General features: G+C 34.6%; 1 protein-coding gene across 1 annotated transcript in view; it reads left to right on the forward strand.

Moving 5' to 3' along the window:
- Positions 1-19,469, forward strand: part of COG5 (component of oligomeric golgi complex 5) — a 353,574-nt gene that overhangs the window by 237,018 nt on the left and 97,087 nt on the right. The window contains exon 11 of the mRNA XM_020984583.2: positions 18,988-19,069. Within this exon, the coding sequence (XP_020840242.1) occupies positions 18,988-19,069 (82 nt within the window). The remainder of the gene's footprint in view (positions 1-18,987; positions 19,070-19,469) is intronic.

A 19,469-nucleotide genomic window follows, 5' to 3' on the forward strand; every position in this document is an offset into this window, starting at 1 on the left:
CATATTATAAAGCATCAGTCATCAAGCCATCTTGTGTTAGTTTAAAAATAGAGAGGTGGCTTAGTGGAACAAACTAGACAAGGGAGAATCAGAAACATTGGAAGTCAATAATCCAGTGTTTGATAAAGCAGAACTCTTTAATTACTTAGGAAAAACTCCTTATTTGATATTTTTAAAAAGTGCTAGGAAAACTGGAAAGCAGTCTACCAGAATTTAGTCTTTTGACCAACACCTTATTAACATATTCCATAATAAATACTAAATGGATATGTGAATTTCAGATAGAAATACTTTACTTAAATAAAAGAATTAAAAGAGAAGCAGATTTTATACTTGTCACATCTGTGCACAGGAAATGTATTCTTAACCAAAGAATAGATGTAGTTACAAAGATAAAATAGATAATTTTGATTATATGAAACTAAAAAGTTTCTGCATAGACAAAATTAATGTCCTTGGAATAAGAAGAGAAGCAATTGAATTGGGAACATATCCTTGTATTAAATTTCTCTGATAATGGTTTGATGTCCAAGACATGTAAACAGTTAACGAAAGCTATATACATACATATATGTGTGTGTATGTATATGTGTGTATGTGTGTATACACACACATACATATATACATATCTGAAAGACAGAGAGATAGCGATTGCCAAAATCCATTCTCTAGTAGATAAATGGTCAAAGGACATGAAGAAATAGTTCTCAAAGAATTGCAAAGTATTAAGAAGCACATGAAAAAGTGCTTAAAGTCACTAATGATAAGAGGAATACAAATCAAACGAATAGTGTAGTTTTACTTTACACCTTGCAAATTGTCAAAGATGACAACAATCAATTTTGGAGAAGTTCTAGAAGGATAGGCACACTGGTACATTATTGGTGGAGCTGTGCTTTGGTATATTTTGGAAAACAATTTGGATTTACGGAAATAAAATTACTAAAATATTAATGCCCCTGTGATTCCATTGCCAGACTTATACCACATCAGGGTCCCAGGGTCTCTATAAATATTATGGTGTGTGTGTGTGTGTGTGTGTGTGTGCATTATGGATATATGTATATGTATATATACACACACCATATATAGTTATAGTAGTCCTTTTAGTGATAGCAGAGAATTGGAAACAAAGTTGATATCCATTAATTGGGGAATGGCCAAACAAATCATGGTATGTGGATGCTATGGAATATTACTATGCTATAAGAAATTATGAATATGGTGAATGAATACAGAGAAGCTTGGAAAGATCTACTTGAACCAGTGAAGAATGAAGTAACAAGAAAACAATATATGCAGTGACTATAATGGTGTAAATAGAACAAGCACAAAAGAAGTAAACGTTGCAAAATATTAAAGAACAAGCATGGCTCAAAGGAAGAGATATGAGAGGATACTCCCACTTAGTTGCAGAGGAAGGAGGTCCATATGCGTTGCACATTGTACTTATTTTTAGACTTTTTTGAGATATTGCTCAATTATGCTGATTTTTTCCCTTATTTTATCTTTTAAAAAACATGTATATTTTTTTTATATGGAATAGCTCTTACGGAGGGAAAGGGAAAGGAATACTGGGGGAAACTATGTAAAATAGTGATGTAAAATAAAAAATAAAACATCATAAAAATTTATTTTAAAATATATTTATTTTTTTTCATTAAATATTTCCCAAGAATATGTAAAAAAATTAACATTCATTTTAAAAATTTTAAGTTTGAAATTTTTTTCCACCCCTTAAGTAGGCAAGCAGTATGATATCAAATATACATGTGAAGTCATGCAAAATATATTTCTGTATTAGCCATGTTGCAAAGGAAAACACAAAAAATAAGAAGAAAAATAGAGTTTAAAAAGTATGCTTCAATCTGCACTGAGTTCATCAGTCCTAAAAATTTGTTTAAAAAAGAAGTTATTGCTATCCTCCAAATAAGAGGTGATGAGGTCCTGAATTAGGTTGGTGGCTATGTGGGTAGAAGGAAGAGAACAAACATAAGAGATATTGTCAAGATGGAAATAACATATCTGGCAACAGATTAGGAATGTGGAGTGAGGGAGAATGAGGAGTTGAGGATGAAGCTGAGGTTACAAACCTAATAGTTTATAAACATGGTGTTGCCCTTGATAGAAAAAAAGGAAGTTCTGTTTAAGAGGTGGTTTGGAAGAGAGAGAAAGTGAGCTCTATTTTGGACAGGTTGAGTTTGAAATGTCTATGGCACATCCAATTTGGAAAGCCTAGTAGGCAGTTGAAATTTCAGGACTGAAGCTCAGAAGGGAGAGTTGGGGCTAGATACATAGGTTGTATTAGTATTCTTCTGATAATGATTTTTCTAATGATGCTGTTTTAAGTCATGGAACACCAAATGTCTGAAGATCAAAAATTTCAGGTTATCCACAGGGTTTTGAAAGAATAAGACTTTAAGGTTGGTTCGTTGTTAGGAAAATATATAATAGGTCACAAAAAAGAATAGCAAAAATCATTATATAAGTATATGCAGAAAATATTTTGACAATATACAAAATACATTTCTGTTAAAAAAATACTAAAAGCATAGGACTAAGGGGACTTCTCCTTAATGTAGTATTTAGTATCTGTCTAAAACCTAGATCCAGTATTATAACTTTCCAGTAAGATGAGGAACAAATTAAGGATTTTCATGTTCACCGATGTTATTCAACCTATTGCTAGAAATGCTAGCTGTAGCAAAAAGATAACAAAACAAATTTGTGGGAATAAGCATAGTTTAAGAGGACACAAAATTATCACTTTTTACAGACACCATGTTTGTTTACTTAGAGAATCTGAGAAAGTTAGTTAAAAATTTATTTAAACAATTATCTTCAGCCACATATGAAGTTATAAAATTAATTCAGATAAATCATTGCCATAAACTAGATAGAATAACTCTATTATAAAATATAAATAAAAATAAACTGTATAAAATACTTGTGAGTGCAACATTCATAGAAGAGTTATTTGAATGCAACTACAAAGCACTCTTTGCATAAGTAAAACCAGACCTAAACAGTTGGAAAAACATTAATTGTTCATAATTAAGCTTAGCCAATCTAAAAAATTGCAATACTTCTTAAATTAATTTACTTATACAATCATATTATCAAAGGATTACTTCAAAGAGCAGAGGACATTAATGAAATATCTGAGTGAAAATAGACTACAGTACTACCAATGACAACAAGCGAAAATATGTTATAAAAGATAACATCCTAGGGATGTATGAGTGGGAAAAGATATGGGTCTGTCATGTAGAAGTAGTGAGGAATAATATGTATACTGCCTTTGTGCTACTTCAATACTAACAGAATGTTAAAAGATCTAAAGGAAGACTACCTTTCAATGGATGTGCCATGGAAGATTTATGGGAGGATTTGAATAAGAATTGTACAGGATAAGAAGGCATTGATGGGTTGTAATATGAACCACAGAAAGAACATCTGTATCAGTGAGTTTGCTGATGCATTGAAGTGTGAATTATTTAACCAGAAATCTTATGGTTTTAAAATATGAAAACATTTAAACTTTTTTACATTGCTTCTATGAACATATTTTTAAACCTTACTATTGTATTGTATACATACCAAGTGATAAGGATTTTTAAAATAAATATGTGAATTTATGCCATAAGAGATAAAATCAAAGTGATTTCTTTGAAATCTTATGTCTTCATTAGAGTTTATTCATCTGTATTATTAATGCAATTAATATTATCATTTTAATAATATTTATTTTAATAATATCTATTATGTTTGATTTAATCAGTACATCCTACAATGTTAAATATTTGTGTACTCAACTATTTTTCTTTCTCACTTCCCTGTTCAGTGATAGATATTCTTAATAATCTATCACTTAGCAGTTATGTTGCTATAGAAATAGTGAAAATTAATTTTTATTAAGTTTTTTTAGTCTTATTAAAAGTATTAAATCATTTCACTTTCTCTCTTGAATTAAAGAAAATTCAGTTGTCTTTTAAGTAACACTAATTCTTAGATTGAAATTCCTACATCTCTGTTGGTATTTGTCAGGAACTTTGATTACAGATGATAGAGAATACTTTATCCATTAGTACTCAGAGCCTTCTTTCAGAAATCTTTGGCAAATATCATAATAATGAGTCTCCTCATTGTTTTACGTGATCAGTGTTCTTCAGGTTGAAGACAAAATATCCAGGTTTAAATAGGAAAATTGGATTAGGTATGAGGGAAGACAGTAACAGTGGATATGATATATCTCTGTGCTCCCACTTAATAATGGAACAAATTGTTATGCCAGTTGCCAGCTTTGGTGTTTTAGTTTTTGTATTTATGCAAATGTGGTACAAGCCCCCATCCAGTTCATTCTTCACCAAAAAAACAAGGCAGAAATAATAAATCAGATATCCAAGCATTCAAATGTGAAAGAATAACAAAGTAAATCATAGAGAATTTCTAGTAGTAGCTTTATTCTCAGCTCTTGTGTCATGTGTGAAAGGGCACAATCTGCTACCACCTCTCCTACAGTAGTGGGGAAGAGAATCCTTTTTTAACCCCAATCCTGTTCTGAGGGAATGAAGGATTCTGCTGCAGCTGGACACCAGTCACATCTCTTGTCTCTCAGAAATGGTGAATGCCTTGCTGCCCCTTAACTGTGCTTCTTGCCTCTTCCTTCGCACAGCCTTAGACCTCTTGTTCCTGTTGCTGTTTCATTCCACCTCTGGGGCCATAATTCATTGCTTTTTCTAGGAGCTGCTGCCATCTGCCAAAGTTGTCATCTGCTGCTGCAGCTGCTCCTTCCTCTAGGAATTTTATGCTCTTTTTTGAGACTGGCCTGGGCCAATATGCCTTGGAGCTAATGAGTAAGTTTTTAGTTCCTTTTGTAAGGCTTCTTATACCACTCTAAAATGACATGGGAAAGAATCTTAGAAGTGGCTCACTCTTCCCCTACATCCAACACAGAAAGGTCCCTACCCCACTTAGGGTTGAATGTGAGGAATTGTAAGGATATCCTCTGGAATGATCCTTCAAGTCTACAAGTGTATTGTTTGTATGATTTCTTAGCACAAGCTATTCTTTAATGTAAGTGTATAATTCTGCCAGTGTACTAGTAAAAAGAATTTAATATTCTTCCCTGTAACCCAGTATTTTTAAGACATAGTATATTTTGATGAGACCCGCATTCCTGATTGATTCATATAAAATACTCAAAATGTTGTATGTTAAATACTTTTTCTTTCAGCTTTATATTTCCAATACTTGACTTAAAAACAAAATGTAATAAGAATTTTAATTCATTGTCTGACAGTAAGATTTTCAGTCCTAATGCAATTTAGTACCAGTTTTTGAGATTTTCAACAATTAAAACTGTATTTCATTTAATATATAATATTTTGTTCACAAGTGAGCCCAGGAGGTTATTAATTGTTTAGGATCTGTATATTGGAAAACAGGTTGTAGCATTTCATTTATGGGATTAAACCAGTTAAAATTGCATGTGGAAGTGTAGACATAGTACTTAGATTTTTCAAGCCAGAAAGTTTTACCATCAAACATAATCTTGTAATCATGTGAGTAGGCTGCATTAAGCTAAATTTGGAGTGTGTTCAGCATTTGGAGCAGCTATAGCACTAATGAAAATTCTCTGTTTGAAAAACTATGTTCTTTTTATCCCTTTGGACATGTCAAATGATTTAATAATACTATTAAAAACATTATTTGAGAGAAATTTTAGGATATCCAGCAAAGTGCTTTGAATAAAATTCCATGCTCAGGTTTCTGTAGCATTTTAACTTGATTAGAAATCTGAATGACCATACCCCTTAAGCCTTTCCAGCTCTTAACAGATCTCTCAGTATGTTTACTTAGAAAATCTAAATATCCCAGAGGAACAGCTTTTTGTGGTTCACCTGAATAAACTCCTTAATAATTCTGTTCCTAACAGAAACCCACTAGGAATTCTAAATAGATACCTCTAGAAGCCTCAAGTATTATAGCATAATGCATATTACATCTTTTACTTACTATTTTAATTCAATTCAGTAAACATTTATTAAGTGCCTGCTATGTGCTAGGCATTGTGCTAAGTGCTATGGATACAAACATGAAAAAGAAAGACAATCCCTATCCTCGATTTAATAGTTTTGATATTAAATTAGGTTGTTATCAAATTGGTTTGGTTCTCAGTTTTAGGCAGAGAATATCTCCTTTAAACTAAGTTAATTACCTCATTTTATATCATGGTCATATTAATTCTCGCATCAGACAGTTCTCCTGAAAAATGCCCAAGTATTTGTGCCACCTACCATATTCCTAAATGGAACTGATTTCCCAGTTAGCCAGGTTTGCACTCATATGTATTACTATCTCTTAATAGTAGTACATATGAAAATTGGCATGGAAGATAGTTCTCCTCCTAGTCTACTGGTTTCGTAAATCTTTGGGGAAAATTATAATCTCTGAGTCCTTTGGTGAGAATACATTTTGATTTCCCCACAATCAAAAGTTTTAAATTCTGATCATTTCTTATTAACCCAGTTGTCATTTATACTAGATGTTCCCCATCAGTTTATCTTGAATAATTTAGATCCCATTTAATTATAATATATATTTTGCCTGTTTCTACAATTGGCTTTTTATGTTTTTATGTATATGTGATACATGAAAAGCTGTGCCAAGGAAATAATATCCAAGTGCAAGACTATTCATCTCCCATTGATGGATACCCTAGCCATATCCATAAGCTATCTTCACTTAGGTCCTACAGAAGAAATCAAGTTATGGTAAACTTTAGAAGTAGCTTTGAGTGGAAAGAGAAATCACAAAAAGGCAAAAATTCAGAGAGGCAGTCTCATCTGCTTTGTCCTAGTGGTTTGGGAGCTAATTGTAAGTATAAGAGCCTCCCAGTATTACCTTTCAAGCTTCTTTCCCAGTGCAGGATTACCTCTCATTCCCTTCCCCAGTTCCCATTCTCTTTTCACCTACCACCCAATTACCCAAGCCCTGCAATTAGAAACTGAACTAAAACAGGGCTAATCCAGAAATTAAACTCAGAGTGGTTCCAAAAGGTCAAGGTTTATATTCTCCATGAGTCAAAGTCTAGGGTCAATTTCAGTACCACACTTTCCTCTTGGGAAAAAGCTTATCCTCATCCTCGATTAAAGAAATATAGTCTTTGGGGTAGCCAGGTAATGCAATGGGTTAAGCTCTGGCCTTGGAATCAGGAGGACCTAAGTTCAAATCCGGCCTCAGACACTTGACACTTACTAGCATTGTGACCCTGGACAAATCACTTAACCCTGATTGCTTCACCAAAAAGCCAAAAAAAAAAAATAGTCTTCCCCAGCCTATATGTACTAGCTAGAGCCAAACTGAAAGTAAATGTGACTCTAGTATAAGACTAGTTTAGGGGCATATTCCCGTAATGTGTGTTTCAAGATCTAACTCCTAGGAGTGTGTACTGAGAAAGGAAGATTTATCAGAAACAGCAACTTAAAAGTTAATGCTTTCATCTCCTTCAGCAGTACTCTGTAAATAACCAATGGAGAATTGGAGGCAATAGCAAAAATCTCTTAGAAAGATAATTTTATTGTTTTGAAATCCACAACTCGCTACTACCAGAAGTTTTATGGACAGATATTTTAGAAAATTTGATAGGCTTCCAATGAAGCATTTGATGTGTACTAATATGAACAGTGTATGATGAGTTGAAATATGTTATACACATGGGGAAGGGTGGGAAAGGTGTACATTTTTTGGGGATCCATCTACTATGTAGGAAAAAATCACAAATGTTTCAGCTTGAAAAAAATCTATAGGAAATTCTTTATCTCTTATTTCCTATGAGTCAATAAGTAGTGAAAAAAGCAACATCAAAAGAAAGTGAGATTGTGTCACCATTAGCAGAAGGTGGCTTAAAAAGAGGAGACTGTAGTAGTCCTAATATTGCAATGCCCACCTGATTGATGTTTTTCAAAGATCCAAGGTTGGAAATGGATTTTGTTTAAAAAAAGTTCTGTCTGATATACTGACTTCTAAAGAAATGTAGAAAAATAGCAAGATGAATTGATCGGTATACAAAATATTTATCATTTTGTTCCGTTAAAATTAAAAAGAAATCAATAAAACAAAATAAATAGTTAATAGCAAAACCTCAGACTTTAAAAGAAAATAGCAACATGTAATTAAATCCAAAATCATAATGGAAATTTTTATTTCATTATTTGTGAGGTCATATGTATAGCTTGAGATGACATGTGTGATCATAAATGCTTAAATAAGCAAGCCCAAACAAATAACGCATGGGTCCCGGCTAGGATCCTATGGCATAAGTTTGTATTAAGCTCAGAAAAGTATTACATTGGCTTTGCATAGATGCTATTGTGTTTTTCAAACGTGGTACATATCTAATTCTAAGCCAATTATATTTTTTCTTAGCCATTCAGCAAATTTGTATTAAATGTCTTATATGTGCAAAGCACTCTCCTCATCACTGGTATACAAGTACAGAGAAGAAAAATCTAATTCTTTCTTCTTGTGCTGGTGCCAAACAACATGTATATGGATAAGTAAATAGAAGATAATTTGAGGAGAGAAGAGTACTAACAACTAGGGATGAATCTGGAAGGCTTCCCATAGCAAGTGACACCTAAGCTGAGCCTTCAAGTTGTGAAAGGAGAAATTTGTGCAAAGCTACAGAGTGTGTGAAGAGTAATAATATGAAATAAGTCTAGAAAGGTAGGCCAGAGCCATATAATAAAAAGCTTAAAGTACCAAGTTTAGGAGTTTGTGGTTTTTTACCCAGAGGCAGTGGGGACTTCCTGAGCTCTGCCACTATCATTCAGTCAACAAGCATTTAGTAAGTACCTACTCTGTGCCAGGCACTGTGCCAGGCACTGGCAATACAAAGACAAAACTGAAACAGTCATTGCCTTTAAGTGACTTATGTTCTGTTAGGAAATAATGTATACGTAAGGCTATACAAAATAAATATAAGGTAAATTTTAAGGAGATCAGGAAATCTTCATGGTACTTGAGTTTTGAAGGAAACAAAGGATTTTGAGCAGCAGAACTCAGGATGGAGGACAGCTGGGCATGGGAGATGGAGTGTTCTATGAGAAGAAGAGCAATAAAGTCAGGTTAGCAGAACCGTAGTGGGTGCAAAGTGTAATATGGTTGGAAAGGTTAGGACTATGTTGTAGAAGTCTTTAAAAGCCATATTTTGGAGTTTCTTCAATCTTACAGGCAATAATTGAGTAGGGGAGTGACATAATCAGACCTGTTTTTGTTCAGTTGTATTTCAGTTGTGTCTGCCTCTTTATGACTCCATCTGGAGTTTTGTTGGCAAAGATACTGGAGTGGTTTGCCATTTCCTTCTTCAGCTCATTTTACAAATGAGAAGACTGAAGCAAACAGAGTTAAATGACTTGTCCAGGGTCACACAGCTAGTAAGTATCTGACACCAAATTTGAACTTGCAAAGGTGAGTCTTCCAGACTCCAGGCCTGTCTCCATTTGTCTGTTTATCTACTATGCCACCTAGTTGCCCCAATCTTTAGTGAAATGGTGTATTTTAGTGAAATAGTTTTGTCAGCTGTGTATAGAATGTATGAGGGAGAGATTTGAGGGAGCAATTTCAATAGTACAGGAGAGAAGTGATTAGGGTCTCAACTACATTGGTTGAGATAAGAGGATAGATGCAAGATTTGTGAAAATACAAATTGCAAGATTTGGTCATTGACAAATATGAATGGGGGTGTGTGTATATGGTTATATATATGGAAGACAGCCTCTGTCTTCATATATATGTATATGCATGATAAAATATATTTATGTCCTATATATATAAATGTGTATATACATAGATATAGATATAAATTTAGATGTAGTAAGGGAGAGTAAGGAGTCAAGGATAATGCTACTTTGGACCAGCCTTTGTAGCGTTGTTCAAGTCACTTAACTTTCTGGGACTTGGTTTCCTAATCTTTAAGATGAAGGCATTGGATTAGATGACCTCCAAGGCCTCCGCCAGCTCTAAATATCTTATTCTATGACCCTAAGACTTCTGGAGCAAGAGCTTGTCCTGATTAAAACGGTGCCGTAGGAATATTCCTTTGGATGCTCTGTAGAGGATAGATTGGAGGTGGGGAGACCAGAAACAAACAGTACAGCATTGCTTGTCACTGGTCAGCGTGCTTCAGCTGCCCTGCTCCTTTGCTCTTTTGATGGATCCATCTGTGATTTCATCAGTCTGGTTCTTCCCTGCGTTTGTGCAGATCACAGCACTGATGCCCTTTCATTGGGACAGTTCTCATTCATGTCCTGTCGGGGAAGCTCCATTCCAGTGGAGACCTTCCTCCATTGTTATCCTTGTGCTAGCACAAAGTTGACGTTTTTGCCTTCAGGATGTCTCTCTTCTGGACTTTTCATTCTTATTTCATGATACTAGCTTCATTTCTGATCTTATATAACATTGATAATATCTTTTCAGGTCACATCTTGCATGCTGTTAATTGTTGATAATATAATCAATATTGCTACATCTTGTAACCTATGTCCAATGACTGGGTGTCTTTTTAAAATTTTGATGTTTTTTGAAATCATGGTACTATATGGTTCGTATCCACCTAGCATTATTGAGAAAACATATCTTGGAATAAAGGAATGGGTTTTTATGAGAGTAAGCAATTTAGAATCATTGAGATCTCTAGGCAGATACATTCCTGCAGTCTGATCTGGCTTTGTCAGAAGAGTACATTGGAAGGATCTAGAGTCAGAGGACCTGGGTTTATATCCTGATTCTGACAACTTACCACCTATGTCCCCATCCTGGTAAATGATAGTTAATCTCTGTCATGTTTGCTATCAATTTATAGGGTAGGACTTGTGAACATGCCCTTTGATCCAGAGATACTATTATTATCCCTATACTCCTACTATATCAAAGTAAGAGGAAAAAGACTCATTTTGTCCAGAAAATTGCTAGCAGCTATTTTTATATTGGCAAAGAACTACAAACTGAGGGGGTACCTATCAATTAGGAATGGCTAAACAAAATTGTGATTTAGGAATGTAATGGAATATTATTGTACCTCAAGAAATAAAGAAAAAAAAATTATTTCAGAGAAATCTGGGGAGAGTTGTATGAACTGTTGCAGAATGAAGTGAGCTAAATCAGTAGAACAATTTATATAACATAATGAAAAACAATTTTGAAAGACTTGAGAACTCTGATCAGTGCAGTGAACAACTCCAGTTCAGGAGGACTGATGACAAAGTGTGCTACCCACCTCTTGACATAGAGATTAAGCACTTAAGATGAAGAATAAGACTTTCATTGTCAGACATAGCCAGGATGGGAATTTGATTTGCTCCATTATGTGTATTTGTTACAGGGACTTTCTTTTTCTTTCTTTCTTTCTTTTTTTCCCCTCCTCTAGCATGGAGGAGAGTAGGGAGGGGGAAAAAGATAAAGTCAACAAAAATTAAGAAAAGAGAACCTGACTTAGGCCAGTGTCCTCTTAGGTCAGCTTCTCTCTAGCAACAAAATGAAGCACTCATATTCATTCAGCAGTTTACAAAAGGAGGATTACTTAGCTATAGCACAGAAAGGGTATTCAGTGAGGATAATGTAGCACTTAATGTGGGTAGATCAAGCTCCCCTCCTCTCCTTTCACAGCTTTAACACATCCCCCAACACTGAAGTGTAACATAGTTGGATCCTTAACCCCCTCAGCCAGTCAGATATTCAGAGTAGCTTTGTTGAGGGGAAAAACTAGCTGAATTCTTGTTCAGTCTGGGGAAAAGTGGCCCTGTGACAGGGCTATGGAGGCATCTTTTTAAAAAACACACAGGAGAGAACAATCTCCAGAATCTCAGTCAAGCAAGATAACTTGAATTTATTATATATACAGTTTTTTAAAAAGCAAGCTGCACAGTTCCATGTATAATCCTTTATTCTACTATGTATAGAGAAATGCCCATTTTAATTAGTGTTTGTTAAGGTCAGAATGAAAATAAACAAATTTAAAATATATTTGTAGGAGGGGCGGCTAGATGGCGCAGTGGATAGAGTACCGGCCCTGAAGTCAGGAGGACCTGAGTTCAAATGTGGCCTCAGACCAGACACTTGACACTTACTAGCTATGTGACCCTGGGCAAGTCACTTAACCCCAGTTGCCTAAAAATAAATAAACAAATAAACAAATAAGCAAACAAACAAATAAATAAGTAAAAGAAATATATTTGTAGGTCAGGGTTTGCAATGCTAGCCATTTTGAGTATGTATATTCCTATGCATTATACCTGAATTTCAAGTAAACTATCACTTAATGTTATAGGTGGCTAAGTTATGTTTTTTTTTATTTTTAAAAGTTTGAGATTCCTGTAGAAAGTCCTTATGAAATTAACTTTTACTTATTTTTTGAAGTTGGGGTTAAGTGATTTGCCCAGGGTCACACAGCTAGTAAATGTCAAGTATCTGAGGCCAGATTTGAACTTAGGTCCTCCTGACTCCAGGGCTGGTGCTCTATCTACTACACCACCTAGCTGCCCCCTGAAATTAACTTTTGAAATACATTTTAAAATGATAGCTTTCAAAGAGATAGGTACAGTAGTTTCCCCACAATTTTTTTGTTTTAAGAAAGTATTCATGATGAATAAATACATAGCTTCTGTGTAGTCTGCCCACCCTTGACCTGTCTTATTCTTTACTCCTGAACCATATTTTCCAACCTAAATTTTTCAACATTCTTATCTATGCCCACCCTTTTTACTGAAGTCATCTAGTACCAAAATATATGTTGATTTAATTTGGAGGGCCTTCTTGAGCTCATTGTAGAATTCTTTTGCATATTATCCATTGTAATAGATGTTACTACATAAACCATAATTTCATAATTTTTTTACAAATATTTATGACCACTACAGAAGGTGATAACCAAATATGATGACATAAAATGATGTTTCTTTTACCTTTGGTACACAGTAAAACTGATGCTTTCTGCTCCTGAAGAGATACTCTTCAACTTAGCTACAACTTTTTCTACAAAGGAACTGCTTCTAAACTATCCCTCCATTTAGGTACCTTAAAGTCTTACTCAGATTCTCCTCATGGCATGGAAATAACCATAAGTTCTCTAAAGCTGTGCCAAGGCAACATAATGTTTTACTGTGCTAGAAACTTTTTTAATATAGTTCCACCACAGACTGTTAATCCAAATTCATTTCCTTTAGTCTACTTTCAAAGACTAGCCTACATTAGTATGGAGGCTTTTCTCCACTAGATTGGTCATTTGATTATGAATAAGCAAAGAAAAATATCAAATGGCCAGTAGTAATGATGGTGTCAGACTGGCAAAAAAGGGAGTACAGGTTCTAAGAATCACAATTTTTAGACTTTCTATAACCATTAACTTATCCATTGGTACTGTGAGTGTGAAATCTTTATCCAGTGGCAATAAGGAGGACATACTATTAGATAAACTAAAGCATGTTAATTTTGACATTCTTACCATAAATAAATCTGTATACTAAGTTTAGAAATACAAGAAAAAAAAATCTTGACTTAAATAAAGAACTCTTAAATACCTAATTTGTCATGACCTAAATTTTTTAACAATAATTAAACCAATTCTGTTTGAATTTATTTATTTTCTTTAAAATGAACTTCACCTAATAATAATAACTATTATTAATGTAGTGCTTTAATTTTTGCAAAACACTACATGTTATCTCATTTAATCTTCACAATGATCCAGATGATAGGGGCTGCTTATTATCCCCATTTCATAGATGAGGAAATGGAGGCACAAAAACATTAAGTGACTTATTCAAAGCCCCACAGCTAGTGAGAATCTGAGACAGGATTTGAACTCAGGTCTTTCGAACTCCAGGTCCAGCACTCTATTCCAGTAACTACCTAGTAGATGTTAATGTCTATAATTCATCATTTACTCCTTCCCACTGTATTGCCTTCTGTGTTTATTCGTTTTTCCCTTTGCCTCTAAATGCTTGTTTTTATTTACCTTCGATAGAGTCATAATCAACAAGTACACTAATTTGATCCAGTTTTCTTCATTTTTCATTACAGAAACTTTTTGTCAGAGCTAGTATCACAAACTATTTTAAAATAATACTTAAACAGAACTTAAACTTATTAAATAATTTTCATGATTTTAGCATATATACTGTTATCCTACCTTTACCACTAACTGTCTGACTGTAGGCCAATCATTCTTTCTAAGCCTCAGTTTCCTTATCTGCAAATAAAAGATTTGGACCAGAAAATCTTGAAGGTTTCTTCCAGCTATGAAATTCTGTGTTCCTGTCATCCAATGTGCTGATCCCTGAAGCTCAATAGTTGCTAGACTTTCTCCCCAAGGCAGTGTTGAATAACGGATAAAATGATAAGACTACAGTCAGGAAGACCTGAGTTCAAATTCTGTCTTAGACATTTACTTGCTATGTTATGCCAAGCAAGACCCTTTCCCCTCTCCAAGTCTCAGTTTTATCACCATGTGAAATAAAGATAATAATATCACCTGTATTATGAAGTCATTGTTAGGATCAGATGAGAAAATATATGTAAAGCATTGTGCAAACCTTAAAACACAAAACAAATGTGAGCTGTTATTACATATGAGATAATCATGTAGTCACTCATTGTGGTAGCATGGATTATGTATTCTCAAATTCCATAAGTTCTAAGAAGCATTGTTCCTTTTAGTGAATTGGGGCTTAATTAATTTCATTGACTATAATTGGAGCAAACATGTCATGTCCCTTGGTCTCCCCTGCCCCATTTCTGAGTTACAAGGAAGTACATCAACTGTTAGGAGGAGAGACTTTATTGTTGATTTTTTTTTTGTTTGGATAGTGATATAAAAAGGCAATTGATATGAACTCTAAACCATTTACTTAGGTATTGAACTTAATTGGAACACCATACATAGTGTCAACCTTTTCATCAGTTTGGAAGGAGCTTAATGAAAGCTAATTAATTTATCATATAATTGACAGAGGAAAAGACTGTTCTTTTTATAGTAGCCTTCATGTCTGCTTTAAAAATGAAGCTTAGTGGTTGAGTGCTGCTGATTGATTAGCACTTTCATAGCCATTTTACTTTGAAAGTTTCTAGAAATCTCTAGAGAAATGTCTCTGCTGGGGAGCATTATTTGCAAATGTCAAGTTTTATGGAGTATTGGGAGAATCCGATAGATAGTTTTAATTAATCTTTGTTAAATTATTAGAATTGACAATCAGGAGTGGAAAGCACTGGTCTAGAGGGACTAGAATCTCAGAATGTTGTCAGTGCTCCTACTTTGAGCATTCATTAGCGAGTGAGGCTACCAGTAGAACTAAGAATCTTGATAGGTGGACCAAATTATAAAACTTACAATACTTCTGCAGCCCTCCTCCTGCCTCATATTATGCACTTAACTGAACTTGAAGCTGATTGATATGCTAAGAAGTGTCCCTGCAGCTTTCTGGTTGGTAAAGCCTCTCAGACAGCCCAAAACTTGTTAAGGGTTGCTTTTTTTTTTTTTTTGAGGAAATTATGACGCATAGCTTCATGGCTTTAGAGCTGGGACAGGCCCATCTAGAGGTTCCTCAATTTACAGGCCAGGAGATTGAGGTTCTAAGATATTAAGTGATTTGCCTGAGCTTACAAGAGCTAGTAAGTGACACAGTTGGGATTTAAACCCATCTTCTGACTCCAGGGATGGCGTTCTTGCTGCCATGTGATGTCTCTGAAGTGCATTATCAGTAGTTTCAGAATTAGTAAGTGATAAAGCCTGGGTTTTAACTTATGTGACCTGAGGCCAAAACCCTGTTCATTTTGCTATACCCTGTGTGATCAACATTCTGTTGGGCCTTGTGAAAAAATATAAAAGAAATATGTCATTGTGCCTTCTCTCAAGAAATTTATCATTTAATTTTATCTAATTACATATGTGAAATATTTAGAGAACTGTTAATTGCCAAACATTGTAGTGATGCAGTTGCTAACATACAAGGAACTCAAAAGAAGAACAATAGTGTCATTTCAGGCTAGAATAGTTGAACTTTTTGTGGAGCAGGAGGGACTTGAGCTGGACCTTAAAAGAATGAGTAGCATTTAGAGAAGTGGTGAACAGAGGGAGAGAATCCAGGAATGGGAACAGAACATTATGCAAAGGTGAAAAAAGTGTCTTAGTTGGGGTTGAGGGTAGGGGTGGGGGTGGGGTGGGGAGAGGATGAAAGGAGAAAGGATGAAGTCAAATAGGGCCGGATGGTGGAGGGCCTTGAATGTCAAACTGATTTAGTATGCTCATTTTAGGGAGCTTTTAGGAAGCCATTGAGCAGAAGAGTAAAATAATAAACATGGTATTTTACGTGTAGCCATGTTTAAGACTATTTGGTTGAGTTGAGTCCACAGGGGTCCAAGAACATTCAACCCTTTCTGTCCTGTACCTAGTCATTGCAGTTTCTGCTAGACTTATTGCTTGGGGAATCTGCCCCAAGAACTCTTCTTTCTCACACTCATCAGTTTGTTAAAATTCACCACCCAAGTATCCTATGCAACAGTTTACGCATGGCTCATGTCTAGAGCTTCCTCCCAAAAAATGGAAAGTAGGAAAAGAGGAACTCAATGCATAATATGAATCAGGCATGGGGCAGGTAGTTTATTCCTATGTAGAAAAAAATGCTGAACACAGAAATAAATACAGTGGGCATTAATGATTAATGATTTAAACATTTAAATAAAATCCAGCAGTTTTACTAATAACTACTAATACAATCAGCTGGGAATTTTGTTGTTAAACCTCATCAAGACATAAAACAATTTGAAAGGCTGCTAATTTGTAATTTTATATTTAACCTCACTTTGGCACTATATTGATCAGACAGTCTAGTTTAGGTCAGTCTTCCTTCCAGTAGCCATATTTCTCCAATGCAAAACCTGCAGCAGAGGACACCTCCATGCCGCTAGGATTCCTGTTTCTACTTCAACCAAAAACAGCCTCTCCAGTGAGTAGTGCTGCCACCATGTCCTCAAGAGTCCTAGGATCTTCAGTCTTTCAGAACTCACAAGAGCGCCAGTTGTTCTGGATTCTTCCACCATGGCATATATGTTCACCTAAGATTAGGAAAGAACAAACAGAAAAGAAACAGAAATGGCAGTGTGTTCGTTGTCACTTGGAGACCAGTTGAGAGCCCATGCAATCTTCTTTTCTTCCACCTTGCTCTCAGATTGCAGCTGTTAACAGTCTATACTTCACCTCTGGGAAGAGAGAGATCAAGGTGACAATAACTCCTTTTGTACCTCCACTGAGTTATTTAACTCTTCTGACTCAACAGATAATTAGGTGATTTTAAAAAATCATGTCCCATTTATAAGTCCTCTGAGTCACTCATGGCTGGAAGCAGGAGGCCCCCTAGAGCTCTTACTTGGTCATCTAGAAGCAGGCATAGAATAGCTGCATATGCTATGTACAGCTTGAGCCACATAGGAAAAGTAGTCTATGTGGTTTGCAACATAGAATGTATGGAGATAAAAATGGATCCAGGGAGATGGTTTAGGAAGCTGTTGTGGTAATATAAACATAGGTAAAAAGAGAGTGTGTCATGTGGTAGAAAGAGTACTGGATTGGGGTTGGGGAGAGGGGACTGGAGTGTCAGCAAGTCTGAGTTCAAATCCTGAATCTGATAGTATGACTTTAGGCAAGTAATTTACCCTCTAACCTTTAGTTTCCTCAACTGTAAGATGCAAATTATAATACTTATACTGCCTATCTCATAAGGTTGTTGTGAATGGATTAAATGCTGTGTAGTTTTGAAATTTCTATTAAATGTGAGCTGTTATAGGCTGAGAGAATGGAGAGAAAATGGCAAATTATATATGTAGTAGCATATGAAGTAGTATATGTAAATTTAGTTTTATTAATCCATTACAGTCATTCTAGATTGCAGTGTTTTCTAAATAGTTGAGTCACCTCCCTTGATTTATAAAGTTTATTTAACCATTTTGGATGAGAATATTTCCAATTGTATATATCCCTGACTTCCTAAAGAGAATGTAATGTGGTACGTACCTTTTCTTGAAGATTTAGTTATATCAAACGTTACTATTGTGCAGTGTTAAAATACAATACAATAAAATACAATAATATCTTCAGGGCTTCTGAAGATAGTAATAACATTTTTGCCTTTAGTAAATGGCCTGATATTGTGCTTTTTGAATTATATCTCTTCATAGATTTGTGTTTTCCCATTCTGTCAAGCCCCCAATTGAACCTTTTTATTAAGTCGTTGGCATGCTTGTCTATAGTAATCTTCTGTCACTTTCCAATTTGCTATTTCTGTTCTATTGGATTTAAAAGTGTATCACCAGGCTTTCTAGAACTCAGTGAAAAGAACTTTTAGCTCTAAAGTCAACCTCTAAAACTCCCTAAAACGTGATATTTGTATTGTGCCACAAAAAAGTACCACATCAAATCTTCAGTAAGAGAACTTATATATTAATATTTTTCTCGTCCCAGAATATCTTTTTCCATCTCTGTCTTACCTTAGAGATAATGTCCTAGCCTCTCTCTTCTGTTAAAAAGCTTTTGTTTCATTAATTTCTTTCCTTTGCATACACTCACTTTTGAAGGCAAGTTCTAGACGAAGAAGCAGCTGCTGATGAAAGTTTTATTCCTGGCATTCAGGCAGATCTATCTCTTATGCATATTTGGCGTGGGAATGGTCTGCCTTTTGTTTTGTCAATTTCATCTGTATCTCTGCTACATCTCAAGAAATGATAATTGACTTTTTGTGCATTATAAATATATGAATTGAGTTGCTGTAAATTGAGTAAACATTTTATATTTAATAATAGTTCATATTTCCATTATTTTAGAAAACTTTTAGCTTCTTACTGAAATAAACTTTAAATGTTTTAAGATGTTGTATTTGAGACATTGTAGTCTTAAAAATGAATGTTCAAATGAATCTCACATTTTTTATTCTCTAGGATGGTCAGTCAGAAATTTTATATACATTTTGGAATGTAGTTACTGATACACTTTCTTCTCGTTTTCAAACAGCCACAAATTGTAAGTACTCTATTGAAATCTACTAATATCACTCATATTGCCATTACTTAATAATATTTGGACTTTTGATATCATGGTAAAATGTCTTTGTTCTTAAAACCAATTGTTATCCTAAAACTCTAATTTTGGGTTAGGAATTTTTACATATTTATAAAAATTGTATTTATGTGTTTAAAGTAATCAACTGTGGAAGAAAATCCAAAAAGTAAAGCAGTCAACCACAACTTTCTCCATTCATGTTAGGGTGATTGGCAAAACATATTGAAGATTAAGTTAATATTTCTAAAATTATTTATACTCTGGAACTTAAAAGTATTAAGTATGAAGAGTTACAAAGGTTTTATATTTGGTGACTAATGCCAATTTGAAGCATTCTCATCATAAAAAAGAAGTTAATGAC

This window comes from Phascolarctos cinereus, unplaced genomic scaffold, assembly GCF_003287225.1.
Source record: "Phascolarctos cinereus isolate Bilbo 61053 unplaced genomic scaffold, phaCin_HiC Scaffold_1;HRSCAF=81, whole genome shotgun sequence".
In the NCBI taxonomy this organism is placed as follows: Eukaryota; Metazoa; Chordata; class Mammalia; order Diprotodontia; family Phascolarctidae; genus Phascolarctos; species Phascolarctos cinereus.